Source organism: Thunnus albacares, chromosome 21, assembly GCF_914725855.1.
Source record: "Thunnus albacares chromosome 21, fThuAlb1.1, whole genome shotgun sequence".
In the NCBI taxonomy this organism is placed as follows: Eukaryota; Metazoa; Chordata; class Actinopteri; order Scombriformes; family Scombridae; genus Thunnus; species Thunnus albacares.
This window is the reverse complement of record NC_058126.1, coordinates 7,986,607-8,012,883: the sequence shown is the minus strand read 5'-3', so window position 1 is coordinate 8,012,883 and position 26,277 is coordinate 7,986,607. Positions and strand designations below refer to the sequence as shown.

The 26,277-nt window shown below is 38.4% G+C and overlaps 4 protein-coding genes across 17 annotated transcripts in view; 2 read left to right on the top strand and 2 right to left on the bottom strand.

Annotated features, from left to right (window-relative positions):
• abi1a (abl-interactor 1a) overlaps positions 1-1,499 on the top strand; it is a 51,634-nt gene extending 50,135 nt beyond the window's left edge. For all 11 annotated transcript variants that reach the window (XM_044339346.1, XM_044339348.1, XM_044339347.1 and 8 more), the window contains 2 exons: positions 602-787; positions 884-1,499. In XM_044339346.1, coding sequence (XP_044195281.1) covers positions 602-787; positions 884-1,059 — 362 coding nt within the window. In that variant the 3' untranslated portion in view covers positions 1,060-1,499. The remainder of the gene's footprint in view (positions 1-601; positions 788-883) is intronic.
• A 933-nt stretch (positions 1,500-2,432) lies between these two features.
• pdss1 (prenyl (decaprenyl) diphosphate synthase, subunit 1) lies at positions 2,433-7,916 on the bottom strand. Its single transcript, XM_044339361.1, has 11 exons — positions 7,709-7,916; positions 6,392-6,459; positions 6,133-6,265; positions 5,588-5,718; positions 5,224-5,365; positions 5,029-5,140; positions 4,830-4,939; positions 4,646-4,726; positions 4,274-4,387; positions 3,977-4,057; positions 2,433-3,747 (listed from the first exon to the last, which is right to left on the bottom strand). Exons 1-11 carry the CDS (start codon positions 7,862-7,864, stop codon positions 3,607-3,609), a joined length of 1,269 nt encoding a protein of 422 aa, XP_044195296.1. The 5' UTR covers positions 7,865-7,916; the 3' UTR covers positions 2,433-3,606.
• A 183-nt stretch (positions 7,917-8,099) lies between these two features.
• Positions 8,100-15,367, top strand: LOC122972342 (protein adenylyltransferase SelO-like). Of its 4 annotated transcripts, none has more exons than XM_044339345.1 (20): positions 8,100-8,263; positions 9,101-9,370; positions 9,458-9,576; positions 9,660-9,788; positions 10,508-10,572; positions 10,690-10,746; positions 11,136-11,234; positions 11,731-11,798; positions 11,930-12,017; positions 12,145-12,214; positions 12,389-12,461; positions 12,543-12,626; positions 12,726-12,855; positions 13,065-13,109; positions 13,202-13,283; positions 13,409-13,501; positions 14,226-14,302; positions 14,483-14,526; positions 14,702-14,781; positions 14,907-15,367. In XM_044339345.1, exons 2-20 carry the CDS (start codon positions 9,139-9,141, stop codon positions 15,027-15,029), a joined length of 1,758 nt encoding a protein of 585 aa, XP_044195280.1. In that variant the 5' UTR covers positions 8,100-8,263; positions 9,101-9,138; the 3' UTR covers positions 15,030-15,367. The 4 variants fall into 4 exon arrangements, with proteins under 4 accessions (XP_044195280.1, XP_044195278.1, XP_044195279.1 ...); XM_044339343.1 differs by having other exon boundaries at positions 9,083-9,370; XM_044339344.1 differs by having other exon boundaries at positions 8,100-8,288.
• Positions 15,107-26,277, bottom strand: part of LOC122972341 (amyloid beta (A4) precursor protein-binding, family B, member 1 interacting protein) — a 25,144-nt gene continuing 13,973 nt past the window's right edge. The window contains exons 7-14 of the mRNA XM_044339341.1: positions 22,216-22,337; positions 21,208-21,282; positions 20,966-21,109; positions 20,403-20,513; positions 18,438-18,536; positions 18,217-18,340; positions 18,002-18,063; positions 15,107-17,326 (exon numbers count right to left, since the gene is read on the bottom strand). Coding sequence (XP_044195276.1) covers positions 16,712-17,326; positions 18,002-18,063; positions 18,217-18,340; positions 18,438-18,536; positions 20,403-20,513; positions 20,966-21,109; positions 21,208-21,282; positions 22,216-22,337 — 1,352 coding nt within the window. The 3' untranslated portion in view covers positions 15,107-16,711. The remainder of the gene's footprint in view (positions 17,327-18,001; positions 18,064-18,216; positions 18,341-18,437; positions 18,537-20,402; positions 20,514-20,965; positions 21,110-21,207; positions 21,283-22,215; positions 22,338-26,277) is intronic.

The following is a 26,277-nucleotide window of genomic DNA, read 5'->3' as shown; positions in this document are numbered from 1 at the left end:
AAAAAGTGCCAAAGGTCACTTCAAAACAGGACTGGAGAAGATGGGACTCTTTACTGCCCCCTGCTGGTGCAAAACCAGCAATATTGTTAAATACTTAAATTTATTTCTGGACAGAAAGCAAGTTGGATGACTTTGGATAAAACTTTGAGACAATTAGTGCTAAAATAATAATTATTTTTATTTTTTTTAAAAGTGGTCAGCTTATTTTTTTACTGTTATAAACCTCTAACCTACTAAATAGCATGACTACACATAATAATCATAGGCAGATAATTTCTTAAATCCTGTGTTATTACCTTTTTCTGTAAGATGCATGCGTAGAGCTTCAAAGCTCGACAAGAGGAGCACAAACTACATTAACCTCTTAAGAGGCTTAAACATACAGTACATCATCCTATTAAGTGATCCATAGAAGCCCTAACAGTGATGCAGCCTGCTTGATGAATTCAAATATCTGACACACACACTCATTCGCATGCCTCGTCGTTAATTCTGCATGATTCAGCCGCCGTCTTCTCCACCGCCAGCCTCATGTTGACCAGCGACCTTTTGAAAAATCTCTCTTAAAGTGAAGTCTCTTGTTTTTTTTTTTGTTTAACAGTTGCAGATACTCCTACTCCACCTCCCCCTCCGCCTCCAGATGACCTGCCCATGTTTGACGACTCTCCTCCCCCTCCGCCGCCTCCTCCAGTGGATTACGAGGAGGAAGATGCTGCTGTCGTGCAATATAACGACCCCTACGCTGACGGAGATCCACAGTGGGCGCCCAAGAACTACGTCGAGAAAGGTTTGGGGTCACGTTTAAGACGGATAAATCACTTCGAAATTGAATCGGTTGAGATAATTTTGCAGCAACTCCAACTGAACAAACATCTGTTTTCAGTGGTGGCCATCTATGACTACAGCAAGGACAAAGACGACGAGTTGAGTTTCATGGAGGGGGCGATCATCTACGTCATCAAGAAGAACGACGACGGCTGGTTCGAAGGCGTCTCCAACGGCGTCACCGGCCTCTTCCCCGGCAACTACGTGGAGTCCATCATGCACTACGCCGACTGAAGGGACCTCGCAGTATCAGTACAGTGTATTTATTCAGTCATATCATATCCACCCAGAGACTGACGGCAGCAAACCGACTCCTGAGACGCATTGATGTAACTGTATGATCTCCTTTTGATATGACAGAATCTTCTTTCCCATACTGATTGCAAATAAAATGAAAAGTAATATCTATTTAGTTTATTTTGGTGTTATATGGGCGGTTTGGGGGACATTTATGGAATATGTAAAAAAATAAAATAAAATAAAGTTTCTAAAGAATCGGACTGCACGTGCTCACACGGCTTGAACTCAAAAGACGATGGTCACACAGCTGAAGGATGTACGACATCATCTTGCCTGGACAAAGATTTAAAGATTCAGTGTTGAATCCTTTTTGTGAACAAGAAATTATTACAATAGGTTTGATGGAACAAATAAAAATGTCAAATGTCATGTAAGCACCTTCAGTCGAAGTGTTTGTATTGTCACTTGTATATAACGTGAGCTGCAGCCACTTCTCTCTGTAATGTAAATTCAGTGAATGTCGATTTATGATAGTTTTCACTAGTGGTGCCCTCCTCGACTCCATAAGGCTCATTCGTACGAAAAATAAACGCAAATGGCCTGTTGATAAGATACAAAATTTAAATACTGTGTATGGTATTTCAAAGATACAATTACTCCTGAACATCAGTCTTGGCGTTAAAGCATGCAAAAATTTTAATAGATATATTGTAACCTTAAGTTTATTGCCATTATGTTGTAAATGTATTCACTTTTTTTGTTTTAATTTTTATTACTCTGTTGAAATCACTGAACTTTTTAGAAGTAAATTTCAGGCTTACCCACGGACTCATCTCCTTGTATTTGAACTTTTAAAATCATAAAAAAAAAAAAAAAAAAAATGACATGGAGTTTACTTTTTCATGCATTTCGATCTGTTTGAAGCAAGAGAACACATTCCGGTTTTTTTGGCTTCTTATCAAGCATTTTAAGATTATGTCTCATCACTGTTAACTTTATACTAATCCACATCAAAAAAAAAATCTGTAGGGTCCATTGGTAACTGGCAATAATGGATGACGGTTCTGATAAGACAGCAGGTAGTGGGGCAGTGATAATTAATTAAGACTGGAGTTGTGCCTGACACTGCCATGTGACAATTCAGATTGAACGTAGACCAATAAACAACTCTAATACCTCTTCAGTCTTGTCAAAGCAACAATGACCTGCTCTGGGTGGTTCGAGGACCCATGTCGAATGCTCTGAACATGTAAAATCCTCCGGGCTGCACAGGTGTACATAATAACTCAAGTAAAAAATCAGCCAGTCAATATTAGGTTTCACTCAGGTCTTGGAATCATCTTGATAACATTTGTTTTTATTTTTTATTTTTCCTGTTGGCCCTCGAACACACATCTAACATAACCTAACTTTTGACATCAAAATGGAAGGTTAACATGCGTTTTTTTTTTTTTTTTTTTTTACCATTTCAGGATTATTGCAGCTAATGCCTTGATATTTTGCCCGTTTGCTTCAGTATATCCAACAACAAAAAATAAAAAAAACATGTTCTGGCTCAATTCCATAGGTAGAAATATTGAAACCTCTCTGCCCTTCATTTGTATATATAATATGTTGATTGATTAATGTACAGTCTTTTATAATAAACAATTCTATGTACAACATGCATGTGTGATCACTTGGGGGGAATCAAAAAAAAAAAGAGAGAGAGAGAGAGGATTTGGCGTAAAAAAAAAAAAAAAAAAACTGTTGGTTTATTGAGCACACAGTCATTGTGGATGTTAAGGCCTTGGCTGTTACAGGGCACTTTGCATTTACAGAAGTAACCGTATAACATTTCAACAAGTCAAAGAAAAGGACACATGACTGTTTGGCCTTCGTGGTGTGGACGGATCTCTAAAGACATCGACACGGATCCAAACAAACACACCGATGACAAAGATGCACTTCCGTCTCGTTTGGAATTACAGATTTTTTTTTTTGCAACGCCGCTGCAGCTCCGCACTAGCATTTTAACATACTATTACTAGTCACAGTTGGCTAGTTTGAGGCATGGGAGGCCATTGCAGTTACAGTACTGTATGCAGTGAAAGTTAGCGTCTGGGGTTCTCAGTGCCATCCGTTCATTTAAAATGATAATTTATTTCCAAATTGCCACCGTGATTCCGTTTAGGAAATCACAAGTACGTGCACTAAAAACCGAGTGTATTTATATGTCAATTCATTATTGAGAAACTCACCCTCTCGTATATTTTAGGGAGCAGTTGAGAGAGTCATGAAACAACACATATCAGTTCAGAGAGGCCCCTGCATGCAGTTTTGATCCCTTGATTCTAGTAGTATTCTGACAAACCAGCTTGCTGCCATATTGATTCAGAATTGGCACTAAAACCAGCTCCAGGGGTTCCTCCGAACCAGAGTCCCATCACCTCTCTCACCGCCTTTGTCTGACCCTGGCCTGCTCAGACACAGGGGAGGGGGGGGCCGGGTGAGTTCCCTTTCCACAGGTAGCTGCCTGAAGTGAAGTCCAGCAGTGGAGGTTCACTTGTCTCTGGTAAGCACCATCTCGGTGAGTCTGATGAGGGCGTCTCTCTCTGCGGATGGCCGGAGCAAACTGATCTGCTTGATGGCTTCTTGACAGTAGCGCTGGGCCAGGTATTTGGTCTGTTGCACGCCATCGCTCTGACAGAAGATTAAAAAAAGAGGGCGCAGAGGTCATAAATCTCTTAGTCTCCATCACAAACTGCATGAATACATAGCTGAGGACTCAACCAATGCCCTGATGATTATACAATATCATCCTTTATGCAATTCACAATAAAAATATCTCGAATGCGGGAAGAAAAATTAACACCTTAATCAAATAAATGGGTCCTTCACGATTCTGTATAAGATGTATTATTGATTATACCTGGAGGACATACTGCCAGGCCCGATCCACATCTCCTTTAGAGCTGAAACGTCTCATGATCATTGCGTGTAGCTCTGGAAACTGAAAAAAAATAGAAACAAACTTAAGTTTATATTATGAAAATCTACTCTAGTAACTTGATTTAGATGTAGTTTGATAAAAAAAAAAAAACAGTCTTTTCATTGAATGTTTGTTCTGTTTTTGTCATCCTGTTATTTTGCACAAAAAAAAAAAAAAATGTGTGTGGGATTGAGCTTCCTGCATCTACATACGAGCAGCTAAAATGCTGAATCTCACCTGTTGACAAGCAAACAGAACTGGTCCAGTAGCCAATCCCAGTTTGAGGTCTGCAGCCGTGGGCTTCCCCAACTGAGCGGCCCCTGTTGTGAAGTCCAACACATCATCCACCAGCTACAGGACAGAGAAAAATAAACATATATTATAATTCCATATTCCTGTGGACAATGAATTCAATACTTCACACCATTATGGCCTCATAGAAAACTAAATGCAGTGTAACATCCTTCCAGTAGAGGGAACTGTTATCATTTCTTAACAGAGTTTTGAGTCTTACTTATAGAAAACTATAGATGACTTTATGATTGAGCTGATAAGACGTCTACTAGACAAAAAAAAAAAGATTTATGCACCAATCAGATCAAAACTCACCTGAAATGCGATACCAACATTCCTCCCATACTGGTAGGCTATTTCATGGACGTCAGGATCAGAATTTACGAGTATGGATACCTTGAGTGAAACAGAGCGGACAGTCAACAAAAAAACATTAAGTGCAGAAACTGAAGCTTTTCTCCATCCCTGTGCTATTTATGTGGAGACAGAACGTACATACTGCTTTACAACTGTTTGCAATGAGACTCGCCGTCTTCTTGAAAGTTTTCTCGAGGTAGTGTTTGAATCTCTCGTTCTCGTTCTCCTTTGAACCCAGCTGCATGAATTCACCTGGAAGCACAATCGGTACGGATTAGACGTCAGTATATGTGAATGTGAGTTACAGATTCTAATGCATGAACAATTTAAATGTACTGTACCTCTAACCAGGTCCTCTATCACCTGGGACAACACTTTTACAACCGTGATGTTACCAATACGAGCCAAAGCCATGGAGGCGGCTGATAGGATGAAATCCCCGGCCAAGATAGCCTGGAAAAGAGCAAAAAAAAAGAAGATGAGTGAAGTGTTGCAGAGGAAAATAAACAGTTTATGAATACAAGTCAAAGAGTTACCTTTCTTTCACCCCACACTTCATTGATTGTCCTCTTTCCCCTTCGCTTATCTGATCCGTCTATAACGTCATCGTGCACAAGGCTGGCAGTGTGAATCATTTCTGAGATCATAGCTATGGCCCTCTGCCCCGGGAGCAAATCTCTGCAGAGGACAAAGACAGACAACAGATTGCAGAGAGTGAGATGAAATAAAAACCCTGGATTATGCTTCATATAATAATTTATTACAGGGTGGTGCATCTTCTCTTTGACCAGTGTATCACAGGTCACTTGTGGGTTAGTCGTGCCAGTAAAAAGTGTAATTAATATATATTTTATTGCACTACTGCGGTCACAGAAACAATTCAGTCTGATGTCTTTTTACCCGTCTCTGTTGCTGTGGATGTTGAGGGCTCGGGCCATGAGGACAACTATCATTGGTCGGATCGCTTTGCCTTTGCCATCGAAATAGTAGTCACATAGAGAATTCAGCTCTTCTTTGGATACAATCAGCTCCTGTGAAGGAAAATAATCAAAAATGATGTCTTTTGATTCAAATAAGCATCTGCTACACACCACACACACACACACACAAGTAAAATATGTCTTTTGTGCTTTTTGTCTGCCTGGTAAGACACTTTGTTCCTGCAGCTGTGAGGTAAAATCCAAGAAAAACAATGACTTTCAGATCAAAAAGGCTCCTGATTTACAGTACTCTCGCTCTAAACAAACTTTAGATCTTTGGAAATAATGTGAATTTTCAGTCCAAATCAGACTGCTTAACACTGCAGACAGTGTAGAAACATAAGGAAAACTTAACTTTAACACACAACACATGATTCTGTGCAAGAACATCAACAAATCATACAGAAGAATAAGTAGGTAAATGATCTGCCGTTTCAAAAATGTTGATGTCGAAAATACGACTACCTTTTTGATGTCGTCATATAAACTCGTTAAGTCTTTCTGGGCTAACGTGAAAGGGTCTTTCAGCTTCGCATCACTATGTATTTTTCTACAACAGCACGACTGTAGCGCGGGATACAGCAACCTTGACTTGTGTCTGGAAGAGAAAAATACACAAACAGAAGATGTATGTAAGTGAACTGAGGATGTTGAAAACGGTCTGCATCGTAATTATCTGGTATGGCAAAACTTTATGATTGAGACAGATCACATCACAACTCACCTGATGAGAGATGAGGTAAAGTTTAAAGTTTTGGGGTTTATCTGTGTGGATCGTACTGATGGCTGTACCTGAAAGGTCAAAGGACATGAGAGCAAAGGATGAGTTCTCAATACACGCTACACATCAGGATATTCTACTGTAATAATTTGAACATTTTAAAACCAGAAGTGCATAATCTGATGATGGGCTGTAGTTACCATTGAGGACACTGAGGTCCTTGTTATCTCTTGATAATTTGGCGTTTGATCTTCTACAGTTCCACATATTTTATAATCTGATTCCAATGTTTTGGACTTTAATATGTTTAAATTTAATAACTTTTAGTGCAAACAAATTATAAAACAACAGCTTCGGTATTTTTCCCCCAGAACTTCCTAGTGTGTGGAGGAGGCTTTATTTTAAGGAAACTATTAGGATTAGTTGATCAGTCAGTTAAATAGAAAATGAATATCCAACTATTTTGATAAATGATGAATCATTAATTACATTTCAAGCAAAAATGCCAAGCTTTTCCTAGTTCCAGCTTCTTAATCGTGAGTATTTGCTGCTTCTTCTTGGTCTAATGTGACTGTAAAATTAATATATCTGAGTTTAGCACTGTTGGACAAAAAAAATGAGTGATGGGCATTTATTATTACACCATTATTTTCTGTCATTTCATAGACCAAACAATTGATTAATCTGCAGTCTGCGGAAAAATGTAATGAAAATAATAATAATAATATTAATTTCAGCTGTACAGTGAACAGAAAAAAAAAAGAAAGATTCAATGTGATGGAGGGTATATTACAGTTCTCATGACCTCAGTATCTCTAAAATAGTAGCTACAATCCTGATCTAATGATGTACATTCTGTGGTCTTTGCTCTTTTGTGCATTTTGTAAACTAACTAGAAAACTGGAGTGACACAATGTGAGTCAATGACAACTGAATGAATGAATGAATGAATGTACTGTAGGTAGGTACAAAAACATTTAACTGAATGGGAACTTGATTATCAGTTGGTTGGAGTAAAGTGGACGGCTTAACAGAGCTTAATATAAGAGGTCTTGACCTCTGTACATACTGACACTCCCTGCAACAAGTCAACATTCAATTGTGAAATTCTGCCAAAAAAGCCGGAAACTCTTGCAAAAGACAAGATAGTAGTTACATGGTTGGAAAATGTCACGGACGTGCAGTAATACAGCTGTCAGTTAAGTTAAACCACCATCCAGAGGGACCGACTGACAGCTCTGCAGTACAGCCATAGTATGTATGACCTTCCTGGGCATGACAGTTTCTCCAAGCCCGGTGTCCTACTAGCAGCAAACTCACCTCGTTCCGCGGCCCGGAGCTCCAGGACGCCCGCCCCAGAGAGGACACGGAGAGAGACACAGACCTGCCGTTATAATGCCACACAGTTTCTAATAAACTCGCGCTCGAACAGTTTGTACTCCATCTCCGGCATTGCCACAACCAGGCACCCGCCATGTTCCCCGACAGCGTGCATCGATGGGAACGAGACGCTGATTTTCCTAGGATGGTGAAGTCATTACCCGCCCTACTCTGCCTCTGATTGGCTAATACACGTTGCCTTCGTTGGTTGGGTTTATGTATGAGGAATGAGATTGGTTAAGATTAAGGTACGAATATAAAAGTAAGCCAATCACATGCAGAGTAGGGCGTGTCATGACTTCGCCATCCTAGTAAAAAAAACCCTTATATATATCGCGATGGGATGGGTTATATATGTAAACGGAACCGGAAAGCAGTAACCGGGCAGCAGTTGATGACGCTCAACAACAGGGAATTAGCCGTACGAGGCAGAAAGTGAAGATAAACATGAGCGAAAACCTTTAAAAGAAGTCTGGAGATATAATGTGTCTTCTTGTACGTCTCCAGGAAATATACTAACGTTAGTATCTAAGTTATGTTTGGGACGAAGCTAATGCTAACTGTAGCTATCGTACCGGTGTTGTCATAACAACTTTATTATTCGGGTTGTTATGTCTAATAAACCTACCTAAACTAACATTACCTACCCTTTTCATTCCCTCAGTTCCTTAGTACGGGTTATAGCTTCATTTATAGACAGATTTTATTCATATTTGTTAGTATATTAATCAGTTTTTAGTTAAAAACTGATTGCTAGTTGCCTTAAATTAGGGTTCCTTCTGGTAAAATGAAAAATAATTAAAGTGTAATTGATACTGTTTACATTGGTGGCTGTATGTCATAAGAGGAAAGTAATTCTGTACATCTACTCAAGTGATTAGTAGCAAATTTGCATGTGTTTTCTTGAGTATATGCTTTTATTACTAATACTGCACTTTTTATAGTTACTTTGCAGGTTCAGTTATAGATTAAACTACCAAACGGAATAATAAGTGGTTAAAATTACCGACACTTTAACCAGCCACAATTCTGCTTACACATTAATGCATTAATGGTAAATTCATTCAGAATATATTATATATGATATTACAGTCTGATGGCCATTCTGTATACTTGTTAAATTCATTTTGATACTGCACGTTTTGCTTATAATACTTCTAGATTGCAGGACTTTTACTTGTAGTGGATTATTTTCACACTGTGGTATTATGAATTTACACAAGTAAAGAATTAGGTTACTTCCACTTCTGCTGTTTGCCTTATGATCATGACCACCTGTAAGTCATGGTTTACCTCTATTTGTTCAATCTACAGCTGTATCTCTGTGTGCAGAATCTGGTACACTTGAGGCAGCTGCTCTATTTGTGGAAATGTGGGGCATCTACAAAGTTTTAGTCTTTGCTCTGGTGGCAGCATCAAGCTTCACACCTGTCTATTTCCTGGAGTTCTGCCGAACTACTGACCCCGACTGTCACAGTCATGACAACACAGCATCAAACACCCAGCCGTCCCCACACACATTCAAATCCAGGTGGAACATGAGTGCTGCGAACCTCACACAGGACCTGGACCAATTCAGAGTCTCCTGCAAGAAGCTCATCGGTAAAACTGTTTTGAGCAAATGTATAGATAGAGGTCAATATAATAGTTGAGCATCAATTGATGTTACCATTCTGTCACTTTCTGCAGAAGCATTTCCAATCGATAAGGTCGATGGCAGTTTTGTTCGCACTGTGAAGAACTGCATATTCTCTAAATCCATTCCAACCCCACTGAAAGGACCATTAAGACTAGCAGCAGTTTCTAAGGTGATGTTACAATATCATCAGCATCATAGACTTTTTACTTAATACCATGAAGAATTAATTTATTTTTCAATTTGCCTCAACAGGATGTCATTGAAGGGATCTTAGATTTGGATCCGACTGTGACACAGTCTGATGATTTTCTGCATTATGCCAGTGGTGGCAGACTGCTACCAGGATCAATACCTCTTGCACACAGATATGGAGGTCATCAGGTAGTGTTTGTTTTTGTTTTTTTATTAACACTGGCTTACATTTTCTGTATATATCCTTAAAATGACCAACGTATTTTGCACAAACTACCACCAGGGGTCAGAATTGACAAATTTCGCCTGAATTTTTCTCAACTTTATTCACAGTAGACTATATAGCACTTTACACACAACACAGTTGATCCAAAGTGCGTTACAACACACAGGAAAACAAAACAGAATAGAAGAAAAGAAGAGAAAGAATAAAAACAAAGCGTTCATTCAATTAAATTTATTCAAATAGGTGAAAAGAGGTACTTTTTAGTTCAAAAACAGACTTTTTAAAGATAATATGAACAGGAAAATACATATATACTGTATTTTTGTATGTTTTAGATTACATCCTAATTAAAAATGACAAAACTTAATGTTTCAGTCATATGTCCATAGCTGAACTGAGCTGTCACTTGATGTCTTATCCCTACAAATACCTGGATTCTCATATAGGTTTATTTAATCAAATCACCCAGGCAGATGTTATTTTCGACCAGGGACATTTATAGTATGACCCCAAGAGATTTTTCATCATTTGACAACAAAGCTGTTTAACAAAGTATAGAAAAACTGGAAATGAATTTCCTTTAAGATAACAATACATGTGCACATCTGGGATAAGATTTGGCCACATCTGGTCACAATGAAATTGAACTTTAAATATCTTTTTCCTTCTTCTTCTATGGTAGTTTGGCTACTGGGCAGGTCAGCTGGGTGATGGTCGAGCACATTCCCTCGGTCAGTATACCAACAGGTGAGAGCTTTTTTTGGATTTGGTTCCTCATATACTTAAAATTTACTGGAAAAGGAATGTTGAAGTTCAAAACTTCTCTACTTCTCTATGTTCTCTATGAAATGTGTCATTTCACAGGAAAGGGGAAATATGGGAACTCCAGCTTAAAGGCTCTGGGAAAACACCATATTCAAGGTATGTTGGCTATTTTTTCTCTTTTTCTTCTTTGTTCCATTGTCAGTTGTATGATTTTATATCCTGACCTGCATTAGGGGAAACTCCCAAAAAAAGCCTGGTAAATGTTAATACAGACATCAGAAGCAGATTAAAATAATCTGTAAATACTGTTAATACTGAAATACCATGGTCATTGAATATTTATACTGAAAAAGGCTCTGTTTGTTTACAATATCTCATTTACATCATAGATAGACGTTTTACAGTTTTACAGGATTATCCCTGGATTTATACATCAGAATTTAAATTTAAAACCAGATTATTTGTCATGAAAGCAGAGGCAACCGTCTTCTATTTGTGAATCGAATGATGAATCTGAATGTTTGAATTTGAATATTTCACCGCAGGTCAGGAGACGGCCGAGCTGTGATCCGCTCGTCTGTCAGAGAATTTCTGTGCAGCGAGGCGATGCATTTCCTGGGTGTTCCCACCAGCAGGGCCGCCAGGTGAGAGACCAGAGAGTGACAGTGATGAATGAAAGGTGACACAAGAGGGGGGGTAAAAATTGCTGTCTGACTAATTAAATCTGTATAAAGATATGCAAGGATCTGATTTGAGGATGACTGATAATAACTGTCACTTATTACTTTTACTAGTATCATATAATAGGGGCAGTTTTCTGGGCAATATGATGGTTTAAAATTTAGAATCAAAACATTAATTTTGTTTTCAGAAGTTTGTGAGAAGACAAGAAAAACATATCTGGACTATTGTTGAATTTGTCACCTCACCTTGTAACCTTATTAGCCATTAAACTTGATAAACTAAGATTAACTCCTACTTTGAGCATTCAGCAGGTGTTTTATTGTGTTTGACACATGTGAAAGGGTAGACATGTTTTGGAAAGAATTATAAAGTAGCAACCAGGTGCATGATTTTCCCCTGACCTTATTTTGTCAAGTGTGTTTATTATTGACCTGATAATTACTTGATTTATTTCAGTCTTATTATAAGTGAGGAGCCGGTATTTAGGGACCAGTTCTACAACGGCAATGTGAAGACAGAGAGAGGTAAACTACAGCAAATTCATGCAAAAAGTTATTTGCATTAAATTTATTATTACACACAGTGCGTCACAGGTATTTTACATGATTGTTTTCCATTAGTCCTCAGTATTATTTATTTATTATTTTATTCCCAGGAGCTGTTGTCCTCCGTTTAGCCAAGTCATGGTTTCGGATTGGATCATTAGAAATCTTGTCTCAAAGTGGAGAGATAGATCTTCTGAGGTGAGACCAATCTGATGAGGTTGTTTTATAATATCACTCATTTCAATTTTTATTTTTATTCTATTCTTTCTACTACATAAAGTATACTACAATATAACATAACAGAAGTTCATTGTATTGGTTTTAGAAAGCTGCTGAACTTTGTAATTGATGAACATTTTCCTTCCATCAATTCAAATGACCCAGATAAATATTTGGTAAGTTATGTTGAAAATATGTCGTCATTATTATTGTTTTGCTCATCCAATATGAGGTTTTACATGATGTTGCTTCTGTATAGAAAATAATAATCCATAATATGGTGTATTCTGTATATCAAACCTTCTTTATTGGTTCATGATTTGTACTTTGTCATATTTTCATTTTTCTAGGTGTTTTACACCACAGTCGTAAATGAAACAGCACATCTAATCGCTCAGTGGATGTCGGTCGGGTTTGCACATGGTGAGAAGATCCTGTTTTGCCTGAACATTGAATCACACAGCTTGTACATCTACTGATTTTTGTTTTGTGTCATCGTGACAGGTGTGTGCAACACAGACAACTTCAGTCTCCTGTCCATCACCATCGACTACGGACCGTTCGGCTTCATGGAGTCGTACAACCCCAGTGTGTGCGATGATGCATGTCTGAGTTGACCTGAAATATCTGAATGTCCTCTTTTTGTCAGCTGTCAAACTGCTGTTTTACACTTGCAAACTCTTGCAGATTTTGTCCCAAACACGTCTGATGATGAGGGCAGATACAGCGTAGGAGCTCAGGCTAACGTCGGACTGTTCAACCTGGAGAAGCTCCTGGTGGCTCTCAGTCCTGTGCTTTCTAATAAACAGCAGAAAGAGTAAGAATAACACATATCTGTTTGTCTTAAAGGTGTTTTAGTTGACCTGTATTGACTTTTGTTGAAGAAACTGCAATAATACTTATAGAGCTGGACATCTTCTCAAGATCTTAAATGATGACGTACATTGTCATTATGTTAAATACTTGAAAAACAAAAGCAACATGCAAAGTAAGTTAACTGTTCACTGACTTCTTGTCTATTTTCAGGGCTAAAATCATCTTAAAGGGATATGTTGATATTTACCAGATGAGGTAAGTTCAATTTGTGGTTTCCCTCATGTTATATCTTAGCAATGATAATAATAATATGTTGTTTTCTAATCGTTTTCATGTATCTATTTCAGGATTCACCAGATATTTCAAGCAAAGCTGGGGCTCCTTGGTGAGGAGGAGGATGATGCTTATCTTGTTGCCTTCCTGCTTAAGGCAAGTTATTTATAAATCTGAGTCGCATGCTCCAGTAAATCAGTCTCATTTCAGGGGCTGTTTTCATATTATACTTGTATTAATGTCTTACATGGATAAACAACGACGTGTTTGTTTTCTCCCAGATGATGGAGGACACACAGTCTGATTTCACCATGACCTTCAGGCAGCTTAGTGAAGCTTCAGCCGAGCAGCTTCACAACAGGGACTTCACACAGGTAGAGCTGAAGTGGAAATGTTTTGTTTTTATGTTGACAACAATTTTAATATTTTCTCTGCATCTCCAAGAGATCATCTGACATCCTCTGTTTTGTATTTATTTGTTTTTTTAGAGCAGCAAATATAAAAGTAAAATGTAGGATGAAAAATGGTAATAAAAATACCTAAAGATACATGTATATGACAGTGTTTAGATTATTATTTCAATCTATCTAAATAGTAGAGCTCCAGCAATTAGTTGATCAACAGAAAATTAATTGGCAACTATTTTGATAATCAATTAATCATTTAAGTAATTTTTCCACGAAAAAAATGCACATTCCCTGGTTCAAGGCTCTCAAATGTTTGAATTTGTGGCTTTTCTTGGTCTTACAGAAACGTAAATGTAATATTTTGAGGTTTTAGACTGTTGGTTGAACAAAATAAGACATTTGATGACGTCACCTTGGACTCAAGGATGTTGTGATGGATGTTTTTAAAAATGTTCTGATGTTTTATTGACCGAATGATTAATTGTGAAAATAATAGTGAGATTAATAGATAATAAAAATAATTGTTAGTTCCAGCCAAATTAAATAGTGAATTAGTGTTTTATTAGTATGCAAGTAACCCACATGCAAAATGTAGCTGCTGCTACAACAGCAACAGTGAAGCTATTCAGAGGTTCAGTTTTTATATCGAGGCATCCTTTTCATGATTTTATTTTTATTTGTTTTGTACTAGATGTGGGCTCTTGAAGACTTGTCATCACACAAGCAGTTCTCCGATTGGCTCAATATGTACCTGCTGCGGCTCAGCGGGTAAGCAAAAACATATAATAATATGTCAGACTGTCAGCTCAAGTGAGTCTGGTTTGTCTAAAAAAAAAGTTTACATCAAGGCATTTTTTTGTGCTTGAAAGCACCTGATATACTCCCTCACTTCTATCTGTGTGTGATGAGCATAATGATGAATATATAATGATTTTTCGTTCTGTTCAGACAACCAAATGATAACGATTTGGATCGTCAAGACAGGATGAAAAGTAAGCCTCTAAATCACTAATCAGTTCAACCATGATTACATTTTTTTTTAAATTTGATACAAATTAGAGAGGATTCACTTTCACACATTTACAAATGTGATGTTGTAATAATAATGATGTCGTAACTGAAGAGAAACAGGAAGCTCTTCATCTGATTGCGTAAAATATCTTGCAGCTGTAAACCCCCGATATGTGCTGAGGAACTGGATGGCAGAGTCTGCTATAGGGAAAACTGAGATTTATGATTTTACAGAGGTATGTATTTGATAAATAAGTGATATTTAAGTGATATTTAAATTTCAATTTATTATCCCAAAGTAATCCCAGTATATTTGAATTGTTTATTTTTAACCTGGTGTCATTCGTGTTTTGCCCACTAGGTGGAGCAGCTGCACCATGTACTTTCATTTCCTTTTGTTACACAAGAGACTGCAGAGGAGGCAGGCTATGCAGCAAGACCTCCACTGTGGGCTAAGAGGTTAAAGGTCAGCTGTTCTTCTTGAGTGACTCGTGAGTAGCGAGATGCTAAAAATGAAGGAGAATTTCAACTAAGCTTTTGTGATCTTTTTCTTTTCTTTTCTCTTTTTGTCATATTCTGCCATGTCGGTGGGATATGTTTGGTCCAAATTGTCAAGGTCGTGGTTGTTTCTTGTGTTTTTCAGCTGATTATACCTATTCTGTGTGGATACGGTGACTGACAGCTATCAGATACAGTTCTCATGGCCACAAAAAATTAAACTCTAATTGTAGTTAGCTCATAAAATTGTATTTTTACAGTTTGGCAGTTGAAAATACACCTGTACATGTTATAATTGCAGAATAAAAACAAAGATGAAGTTGCTTGGGAAGCCTGTTGTGTTGCTTTTTTAAGGATCCAGATTGACAATTCATCTCATAACATGCTTTCAGATGTTCATATGTTGTCTCCCAAACACACACATATACACACACCAGAGCCAGTAAATGGAAACCAGGTCCAGTGCTTTTTACATTTCTGAGAGTTTTATATGATTTTTGAGGCGTTATGTTAATTGATTATGTGGCTTTAACATCTTCATACAACATGCTTTTAAAGCAGCCAATCACAGCAGGCTCCACACAGTGACAGAAGAAATTAGACCCAGAAATTCAATCGAATAAGAAATTATGTTCAGTTCATGCACTTCTTATGCCACCAGGAATGTGAAAAATGTATTTAACTAACAGTCTTTTGAAAACGAACTGTAATCAAGTAAACGCTGTATTCTCTGTAAAAGCAGGATATGCATTTTTACAGTATTTACATCCATCTCAGAAAACATGACAGTATGTACAGTTCTGTATAAATGATTCCTTAAAGTATGAAGACAGCATTACAGCATGACATGCATGACAGTATTTCATAATGTACATAAAATTACCCCGTTTTTTATTAAAACAGAAGTTTCTGAGTTAAAAAAATGTTAAAAAATCGACTGGTTTCCAAACACTGTATAAAACTGATCTTTGATCATATATAACAGTCTTTGAAGTATTAAGTTTCCCTCCGGACACGGAGGGTTCTAAGACATGTTTAAAAACTATTCTGCTTTAAACAATAACATTTGTACACCAGAAACATCAGTTAGCTGGTTATGAAATCTAAAAATTACATGCATTCCTCTCAATGCAAACAGTTTTCATTTTCAAAAGTTTCATTGCTGGACACAAGATGTCTAACTTCACTGAAAAGACAGCTCTCAGTGTGTATGACCACCCGAGGCTTCTCCACAATTGTGTAGGTTGCATATGTGACCACGATTGGCTCCAAACAATTTGTGCTGTCACACATCATGTTCAGGTACCTTTAATACAGATGTTCAGTGAACACAGAGAAACATTCCTCAACAGAGAAACTTTCCTCAACAAAAAAAAATTCTTCTAGTGTAAAATTCTGCACATTGTGAAGATCCAATATGCTGGTGACGTTAAGAAGAAGTAAAACACATCCTCGAGTGGATTTACTCGATTAATGAAAGATTAAGCTGTAAATAAGCAGTTAAGAAAAAAGATGATGAATGCAAATGAGTCTTGAGTCTTAATTTATCTCAAGTAGGTAGTTTCTACTTGGAGATGTAAGGTACAGATGAGCTTTTTTTTTTCTCAGCTTAAGAAGAGGCTGATTAAAGGTTAAGTTGGACCTATATTTATATTCAGCCTCCTCAGGTTAATGATCGCTGCGCTTCTTCTGCATGGCAAGCATCAGTTCTGACATGAAGTCCCCACCTCCTCCTCCACCCCCTCCTTCTTGCAGTGCCGGTGTAGTCCTCTTTGGCGGAGCAGGAGGCATCTTCCTCACTGACCCGGCAGGCCGCAGAGCTGCTTGCGGGGACGGAGCAGCAGGTGGAGGAGGTGGCGGAGGCGGAGGGGGTGCTCCAGCGCTTATGAATACTGGCTGAGGTGGAGGCGGCAGGAACCCTGGATCTGGTGGTGGAGGAGGCAGAGACTGGTCCATACCACCGAAACGAGCCGGTGGAGGTGGTAGAGAGTTGACCGGCGGAGGAGGTGGCAGAGAACCGAAGCCAGCAGCCGGAGGAGGGGGAGGGAGGAAGTCTGGTGGAGATTCTGAGCTGTCGTCCATGGGTGGATCTGGCGGGGGAGGAGGGAGGTCGTCCATTGCAGGCGGAGGTGGAGGGAAGTTGGTTGGCAGTTGTCGCTGGGGAGGGGCAGGTTTGAGGGCAGTCTTGGCAGACATAGGAGGTGGTGGAGGAGGGAGGGCTGGGTCTGGAGGTGGTGGGGGGAGGAAATCGTCCAGTGGTGGGGGCGGGAGATTTCCAAAGTCCTGAGAAGACACAGAACATAACATAATGATACAAGATGAACATGAAGTGGACAAAGTTTTACAATTTATTTTAACCAAAGGCCTGTGTTTGGGCAGGGTCTTTATATCAGAAAGATAGTCTTGGTTGCATCATGGGAAATGTAGGATCTAGTATTTTTGGAGCTCTTCCCAGACTAAAAGTCAGGATATCTCGACCTTTACAACTTTGATTTTGATGATTCTTTCTTAGATATCTGTCTGCTGAGTCCACCATCTTTAAGCATGAACAATACAAAAGTTTTCGATCTCCTAAAAAGCCAAGAAATGATCTGTTTCCAGCTTCTCAAACATGAATTTGCTGCTAATGTGGCTGTTTTTTTCTGTATTAAGTCATCAAATACTGTCTCCTTGGGCCCTTTCCACTGCTGTCTAACATTTTATAGATAGATTAATTGTTGAGTTTGAGGATTTGTAGTTTTCCCTATTTCATACTATCATAATCTGAATCTATTTGGGTTTCCAGCTGTGTATTAAGAGATAGTAAGATGACATCTTAGGCCCTGAGAACTTGTGGTGTTTCTCCTTACATTTTTTCTTTTCCCGATATTTAAAGAAACAATTCATTAATCAACCAAAAACATAATAAACATATTGATTCCTAATGAAAATAATCATCCGAAACATTGAAATTCATACCGTAGAATCGGGTCTCGGTTGGGGCTTTGACGCGTGGCCGTTGGCCTGGCTCGGTGATTTGGCTGGGACAGAAGAAGAAACACTCATGAGTGAACATACTGCACAGTGAAAATGTTTCTGTTCATATCACTACATCTGGCTTGTTTCACACTGTCAGTTAGCCGTCACATAATCAGCGAAACACTCAGTTAAGGGGAGATTGTGTGCTGTGCTACCTTTGACGGTGGGTGAGGGCGTTGATGGATTGGAGCTTGATGGAGTGCTGCGGTTCGTCCACACAGAGCTGACAGCAGCCTTCTTCTCGGCTGTTTTATAGTTTTCATACAGCGACACACCGTACTGGAAGTGCAAGAAACACACCGCAGAGTTTATACTGTGTCTTCTGGATTAGTGGACATTATAGCTTATCATTAAATGTAGAATTGCTCCAATTTACCTTTGCAATTCGTATTCCAGTGACCCAAAGATTCATGGACCAAGCATCATCACAGCACAGGTACTTGATATACTGAGAATCCTTCTGGATCTGAGGATGCTGTGCAGACAAATACAATGAATAAACATCATTATGTCAGTAATATACTCTGAGAAGTACTAGTTTGGAAAATACAAAAAGTACAAATTGTAGTATTCCTTTTTGTTTTTTAGTTTCCTTAACAAAATTTACACAAATCCTCTCATTTTCCAGGAGTCTCTAATGCTAAAAAACTTTGACGCTGAACACACTGTAACAGATTACGACCTTGCTTTTCAATATAGTTTCCGTTTAAAGTGTAATAAGCTGTTTTCTGGGGCAACGACAGACCAAAACACACTCAATAGTAGTGTCTAGGGAGACGATGCGTCACTGTGACCTCCTTCTTTCTGGCTGTTGTCCTACTACTCTATTTTAGTATATTCAAAGAAAGAAAAATATCCCTTGACTCATGCTGTGATTAGATATGATTCAGTGTTTTCCACTAGATAATTTGGTTATATTAAGGGTATCACAGGATACCACAAGGAGGCAGAGTGAGTCTAGAGAGGGTGTTAAAGGCCAATACAAGTTAAATTTGATTTTATGTTTTGAACTTATATTGTCTAGGATTGTCCAGACAGCATTTGTGAACATAAACAGAAGGAGGACCAGAAGGTACATGATGTAATCTTGTGACAGGATCAATCAGATGCTTGAGTCACATGCTCAAATAGTGTTTTCTAAAATAGTAGGAAATGCACTCTCACCCCATTGTAATGATTACAAAGATATTTGTTGTACAGTGCTTACTGTGTAGGTGTAATTTTAGCTCAAGCGTCAGTTTTTCCTCTGAAGAGGAAGTTACAATTTAAGCTTATTGTCCTGATATCAGTTCTACATAATGGGGATGTTATTAGAGATCACCTCAGGCAGCTCTGAATATTTAACTGCTAAATTGTTTTTGCTCGCATCCTTGAATAGCTACAAAACACACCTTCATTGAACACAGTTGAACACACATTGAATTGAACACTTTGGCAGCTTCACTTATTGTCATATCATCTTCGTTACCATCTACCAAAAATAGCTGCTTTTATTGAGCTTTACAAACAACAACGAGGATAAGAGATTACATGAAACCCGGCTAGCCCTCCAAAATGTCCGCTCTGACAGGTCATTTTCCCTTGCCCTTGGCCGAGCGGCACCTTATAGCCTCCTCCCTTCAGCTCGGACCTTGAGGACTCTCTTTCACTGGAAGGTAATTCAGTTTCTTTGCCTCTCTAAGCTCTTTTTGCTTTGATCCTCAACATCTAGTCTAATAGTATCTGCTGATTCTAGTGTTTCCCAGACGAGATAGAGGAAAAAGAAATAAAGGAGACTTTCATATCCCTTTAAGACTGACCAGCAACTCATCAGGTTCTTGCTTTTTCCATTTCCGTCAGCACTTCTTAGCCTTAAATGAGAGCAGTATACTTCCATCATTGCTAATATGCTCAGATTTGAAAGTACTCTTTTAATGAAACGCGTGACACTTTCGATTTCTTTTAAAAAAATTAGGAACTGTTTAAAAAAGTCATCTTGTTCATTTTTCACTCTCGCCACTTTCAGATGAATTAAAGTAAAACTGTCTTCTTTCACTTCTTCAAATTTAACTATTTATTGCTTTTCACATTTCCAGTAGAGCGAGCAGCTGCAAAGCTGACTATGCTGTACACTCAGAAACTACGATGCAGAACTCAATTCTGCATTAATATCTCTTGCACTGTGCAATAGACTGTAAGCTATGCAAAATAGCACTAACCAGTATAACAGCTACTGTAAATTGTGTCAGTGTCAGTGTCATGGTGATAGGAAATAACAGCTTTTCTGTTTATCCGTTCCACAGTGAATATGTGACTTTGAGGCAAATTAGACTAATAAGGAAACAATTTAAAGCCAACTTACCTTCAGAACGAAGCAGAAGTCAGTCGGGGCCTTGTATTTTGTCTTCAAATCTTTGCCGTAGTAGACATTTAAGTTGTCCAATTGGACAAAGCAGACGAGATCACGGGATGACTGAAAAGAAATTAAAAAAGGATTACATTATAAGATGATCTGCAGTGTCTTTTTTTCCATGAGTTTGTTTATCTATTCCATGCCATGCTACACAATAGTAGAGCATCATGTACTGTATGAATGGTATGTTTGGGGGGATGAGCTGCCAAGAGATGAAAGATATACAGTAAGGGAATATGCTGAAGGTATTCAGCTGTGAGTAGAAGCTCTAGTTACGTTCAGCGATGCATGAAACAAGACTGGGATTGATAAAGCAGAGAGTCTACATGCTAGAACTTTATAGTTCCGGTGATTAAAGAAAAAAAAAAGACCTTTCATTAAGGTTTTAGTTAACATTGCAAAAAAATCTAGATATCTGCTGGATTTTCATTTTTACAACTGAGTATCAGCCGCTGTATGTTTGTTTATTATCTGGCTTTTGCCACAAATGATGTTCTCTTTTGACCCCTGACCTTTGTCTTCCCTTTGGGCACATAGTAAATTCCTGAGGCCCTCAGCTGGAAGAGACGCTGCTTCCACGACTTCTTGCCGTCTTCTTTGAGGTACAGCACCCCCTCAAGATCAGGCACGATGATGGAAGTCCCGCAGAAGTTCTCCTGCGGAGGTGAAGAGGGGATGAAAGGGGTCACCGAGAGGAGCTCCCACCGGGGAGAATGTCACTTACGGGTTCATGTGGGTGCATGAGTTTATTTACCTGTATTAATATATCCTTGTCTCTGTCTTTTATTTCTTTCAAAGCTCTCTTATCCTTTTTCCATAGATAAAAGTTCTGCAGGAATAAAACAAAGTACATTAAGGATCACGTTATACTGGCACATGGTTTTGTCAGTTGGGAATTTTTTTAATCAAATGTCCGATTCCTTAAACATGCATGATAATCCCGATTTTCAGTGGAATGATTTAATCTAAATGTTGCCTCAGATATTGTTCTATGTGGTCAAGAATAAATCACTGAATACTTTACTTTTCTCCAGAAGAAAAGTCAAATGTTAACATATTGAATATCTTAACAAAACATTGGCTATTCTCAGCGGAAAAAAAATAATCATTATCAGCTTTTAAAAAAACCCTTGAAGCCAAGTCATTGTCCCTCTGTGACTGCGCTAGTTTGATTTCATATCATAGTCTAGGCCTGTGTTTTTATTATGATGAGAGAAAGCCCAAAGGGGGTTTCTATTTTGGTAGCTCGTGTCAGAAGTTAAAACTGTAAATTGATGGGGACATACTGTATAAAACAGATCTGTCTTTTGTTGGGGAGGACGTGGGAGACATGATGGAGTACTTTAAAAATGAGAATATCTCACCAGTTTTCCAACCCGCCTATTTGTCTCTGCCAACAGACCGAATCCATTAAATTCATTGAGATTATAAAGGGGTCCCATTATATCAACAAACATGCCAAGATCTCAATGTCTTATGCCTGAAGCTGTTTTGTCTGATATATTACAGTGAAGACATAAATGTAAGGGGTCATCCTGCAAGAGGAAAGACATCTCATAATTCAGACAACAATTCATCAGTGAAAACATCCAGATGGTGCTCAGCTGAAACAATGTGGAGATAGATTTGCACAAACCAAAGTTAAGAGCAATGAAATAGCCAGTGTTGGACTTTTGAGATGTCACGCACATCATCTCTGATCACTCAGTATTATGTTTAGAGAAGTAAAGGCAGTCTGTGTTGGTTTATAAAGGTGACTAACCTGTGGGTTTTTGAAAACCTCATTTTTTTCCTTCCTCTCTTGAAAGAGGACTTTGTTCTCGCTGTCCCTTGTCCACGCTGAGAGTGGCTCCACAAGATTTTCATGGTCTTCAAATGTTCGCTCTGTCAAAAGAGAAATTTAGATGTCAGCAAACCGGAGGGAAAAGATGTATTCAGATACTTAAAGCCACTATGTGTATATTTTGAAAGTTCTTTTTTGTAAAAAACTGAGACAAAACCCACAGTTTAATTACCATAAGGGTGCTTTACTTGAAAAATGTCATATTATAGACATTGTGGCTTTAAGTAAAAGTACCACAATGCATCTATACTCCATGACTAATCATGAATTGATTACTGAACGGGCCTACTGGAAACAGGGTCGGGGGGGGGGGGGGGGGGGGGGGGGTTCTGTTTGAAATGACTGTTTGCGGTTTCACTCAGCCAAAGGGCTGAGTGAGGGGTGGGGATGTTCCGAATGCATTTTTTAGCCCCTAATCTCCTTGGATCTTGAGTATCTGCCTACACCAACTTTGATGTGGCTATATTTCTGTCCTTTATAGCTGGTAGGTAGGAGGGGGGGCTTTTTAATGTGTCTGCTCCCAATAGCCCACTGGTTAATTATCCATAACTGTGCTCTAGCTATTATCAGTAAAATGTTCCAAAACTAAAATTACTCATTAAGAAGAATGACCCTTCAGAGGTTTAAACTGCTGTAAGCTACATTTTAATGTTGAAGCTGATCCACTACTTTATGTACATTTGGGTAGCAATGCATGTGTCACATTACTATTTTTATTTTTATCTGAAAAGTAACTAGTAGCCCCTAGTGGAATAAAAATTAGGATATTACCCTCCTTATATGTCAAAATAGGTTGTTTGTCATTGCTGAACTGGCCTAAATGACCATTACAAAAACAATACATAAGAGCCTTTTATGATCTACCAGATCTAGTCACGGTTTGGTAAAGTTTAGACAAATAAAACTACTTGGTTTTATTTAAAAAGATCTTTTGGAAAGATTGTGATCATGGTCAAAATAAACCAACATTGACTGTTGCTATGAGATAGGACTCTTACCTGGAAAACAATCATTTTAAGCATTTGAACAAAATAACTGTGTTTTTCTGGTGTGGATAGTCTCAGAAATGTAGCGGAGAAGCAGTCAAAACACTAAATTGAAATACTCAAGTAAAATATGTATAAAATTGTATTTAAATCCTTTGCAGCAAACACAGCTAATATATATCAGCCATAGAAAATCATTTCTCAGCACATTTAAACACTAATGTCATGACTTGGCTTTGGAAAATGAAAATTGTGTCAAGTTTATTTTCTCACACTGAATCAACAGTACATTATTATTTAAAGCAGAATCTACAATCGTCTTTAATCTTACTTTATGGTCTTCATGCTCCCTCTGTTTAGCTTTGCACCATAAAACACATCAAAACAAATGCTTCACAACATGTACAGTAGTTCACTGTGTCACTGTATCTGTAAATCAGCTGAGCTTGCTACAAAGTCAACTTCACAGCTGTACGATTGTCTATTTCAAATGGGGTGAATTAGGAAAGGGCTGAATAAAATACAAGCCTTTCTGTTTGCTGGAAAGACTTTAAATGGCACTAAACCTCGAAAACACATTAAGAGCACTTTCCACCTCCTCCGTCTTCCTCTCTGCCCACACACACACTCGTTGTCGTAGATCTCCATCATGTATACTGGGCATTTGACTGTAGTTTAGCCATGGTCCCCAATTACAGGTTACTAGCCGAGACAGAGGTAGGCATTAAATAAATTGCTGCCAGGGTTCCAGTCTATAGTTTGACTATTACAATCATTAAACGGATGGTGTGACTTTGCTGCTGGAGCAAGTTATTATGAGAAGAAATCCCTTTGAACTACATTAACCACATGGTGCTCTGCAGTAGTGTGCATGGTGAGCACATGGCTGACTTCGACAGTAAAGATTTGTTTGAAGATGGTGTTGCTGTTGAGCTCTGTGGGTGTTTATTGGGCATGACTAGCCTTGACTTTTTGTTGGAGAAAAAAAAATAAAAGGTCAGCAAAAATGTTATACTACTTAACCCCCTCTAGTTTAGTTAGAACATAATACACTCAGGGGGAGTTTAAATGGACTAAACTTGTATATGGTTTCCATTGTCGAGCCGTCACACTGCTTAGTTACTCATAGATGACACAAAAGCCCACCCACCCTCGTGCACATGAGTCAAATAACCTATATAGAAAAATTTTGAGTTTTGCATGGACGGCATGTTATAAGTAGCAATCTGCGTGTCACACAGCGTTTCGTGGAACTACACTTATCACGTATCATTTGGTTAAAAATAAACAGTGTTGACCACAGGGAAACACATATTTCCTCATTTGTTTTGAGCCGTCAAGATATGTAATCATTTTTTACAAACAGGCTCAAAAACAAGTATATAAAGTATCTGGAGAGGAAGTGAGTGAATTCCTCTTTGAGGGTTTTTCTGCAGTATGGACTTTACTTGTATGAAAGCAATGTTATAAAATATGCATGTTAGGTGTTAAGGAGTCCTGTGTGATTCATTGCAAGTCCTTTGCAGAAAAAAATCTGCTTCAAGTTTGGGTTGTGGCAACACTGGAAGAAGCTGTTTGCACTTCTTAGCAATGCGACAATTCAAAAAAGGTGTTTTCTGTGAAGAGGTATTTGCGGCAAAGAGTTAGACAATAAGGCCAATGATATCCAATACTTTTCTTATTTTCAACAAATCAAATGAAGAAAAACAAAGAATTTATCAAACTAACAAGTATTCTCTGTGTATCCAAAGCTGTATATACTCTAACTCGTTCCTCTTTACCATAAAAGGGCTTCACTGTCGTCCGAAAACTATTAAAAACACATCAGTGAGCTACGCTGCCGCACTACTGTAGGTGACATGTTCCTTACAATGAACATAAGCACTGTACTTTATCTTGAATCAATCCCACATACACCATGGAGCTGTAAATTCTTCCTTGCACACCAAATGTGTATCATTCCACGGCTGAAAATAGTCCCCAATAAAAGCACAATTTACTCCTGTTTTCGAGACATTTGCTTAAAACTACAGTGCCCAGCTGTTTTATGAAATTAATGAGCCTTTTGTAAAAATTGAACAATGTATATTTGCCATTCTTTAGTCAGACTAAATGAACTTAAGACAAGTTAGAAAGTATGAGACGGACTAACACATTGCTGCTTTCTCAAATTCCTTCCTGGACTTTGTTTACAATAAGAAAAAATATAGAATAATTCCAGGCTTATCCTTTAATTTCACATATTACTGCTTAACTAGCTGAATATAAAATTACTTGAATGGGATTTTCAAACAAAATAATATTGACTCGCTCACAGACGTTAATGACTTTACCGCCAGTATCTCATTAAAACAGTTTCGGGACGGAGTAAAATGATTCCCTGATCATGAAATATAAGATTGTTTCTGTTAAATTATGAATGATCTCCATAATAATCAGATGGAGTTGTTAGGAAACAGTAAAAACAGATGGTAACAATGGCGGCGATGTCCAGCAGCTGAAGTAAATATAGCACAGACAGCTCAGACGGAGGATTGAGATCATAAGGCTTCTATTTCCGCATGACAGGGAGGATGACTGACAGTGTCCGATACAGCAAATTAAACCCACCTGTCTACACTGTGTGTGTGTGTGTTAGAGAGGAGCGAGGAGTAGAGAGAGTATGAAAAAGAGACAGGAGGAGGGAGAGAGAGAGAGATGAATGGGAGTCAGATAAATGTTTCATTGTGAGCTCGCTGCAGTGTGGCAGCCATTGCGCCAATAAAAACACAGTCCATCATCTGGACCTGAATGAAATATACCACCCTGCACATTTTGTGTGTGTGTGTGTGTGTGTGTGTGTGTTTAGCTTACAATTGATATAAAAACACACTGAAGGATTATGTTGTTAAAGGGGTAATCTGTGTTTTTCTGGTTTTGTTGATATATTTGCTGCTCAGCTAGTGCTTACACCTGTGGCGTTTCTTGCACTACATTTCCCAGAAATCACATATTT

Bases quoted from the DNA above. Each gene is read 5' to 3' on its own strand.
- pdss1 (XM_044339361.1), bottom strand. From the start codon at position 7,864: ATGGCGGGTGCCTGGTTGTGGCAATGCCGGAGATGGAGTACAAACTGT. The intron at 6,460-7,708 runs GTGAGTTTGCTG...TTGACCTTTCAG, and splicing joins GCTCCGGGCCGCGGAACGAG to GTACAGCCATCAGTACGATC. The intron at 4,727-4,829 runs GTATGTACGTTC...GTTTCACTCAAG, and splicing joins TTGCAAACAGTTGTAAAGCA to GTATCCATACTCGTAAATTC.
- LOC122972342 (XM_044339345.1), top strand. From the start codon at position 9,139: ATGTGGGGCATCTACAAAGTTTTAGTCTTTGCTCTGGTGGCAGCATCA. The intron at 12,462-12,542 runs GTGAGAAGATCC...TCATCGTGACAG, and splicing joins GTCGGTCGGGTTTGCACATG to GTGTGTGCAACACAGACAAC. The intron at 13,110-13,201 runs GTAAGTTCAATT...TATCTATTTCAG, and splicing joins GTTGATATTTACCAGATGAG to GATTCACCAGATATTTCAAG.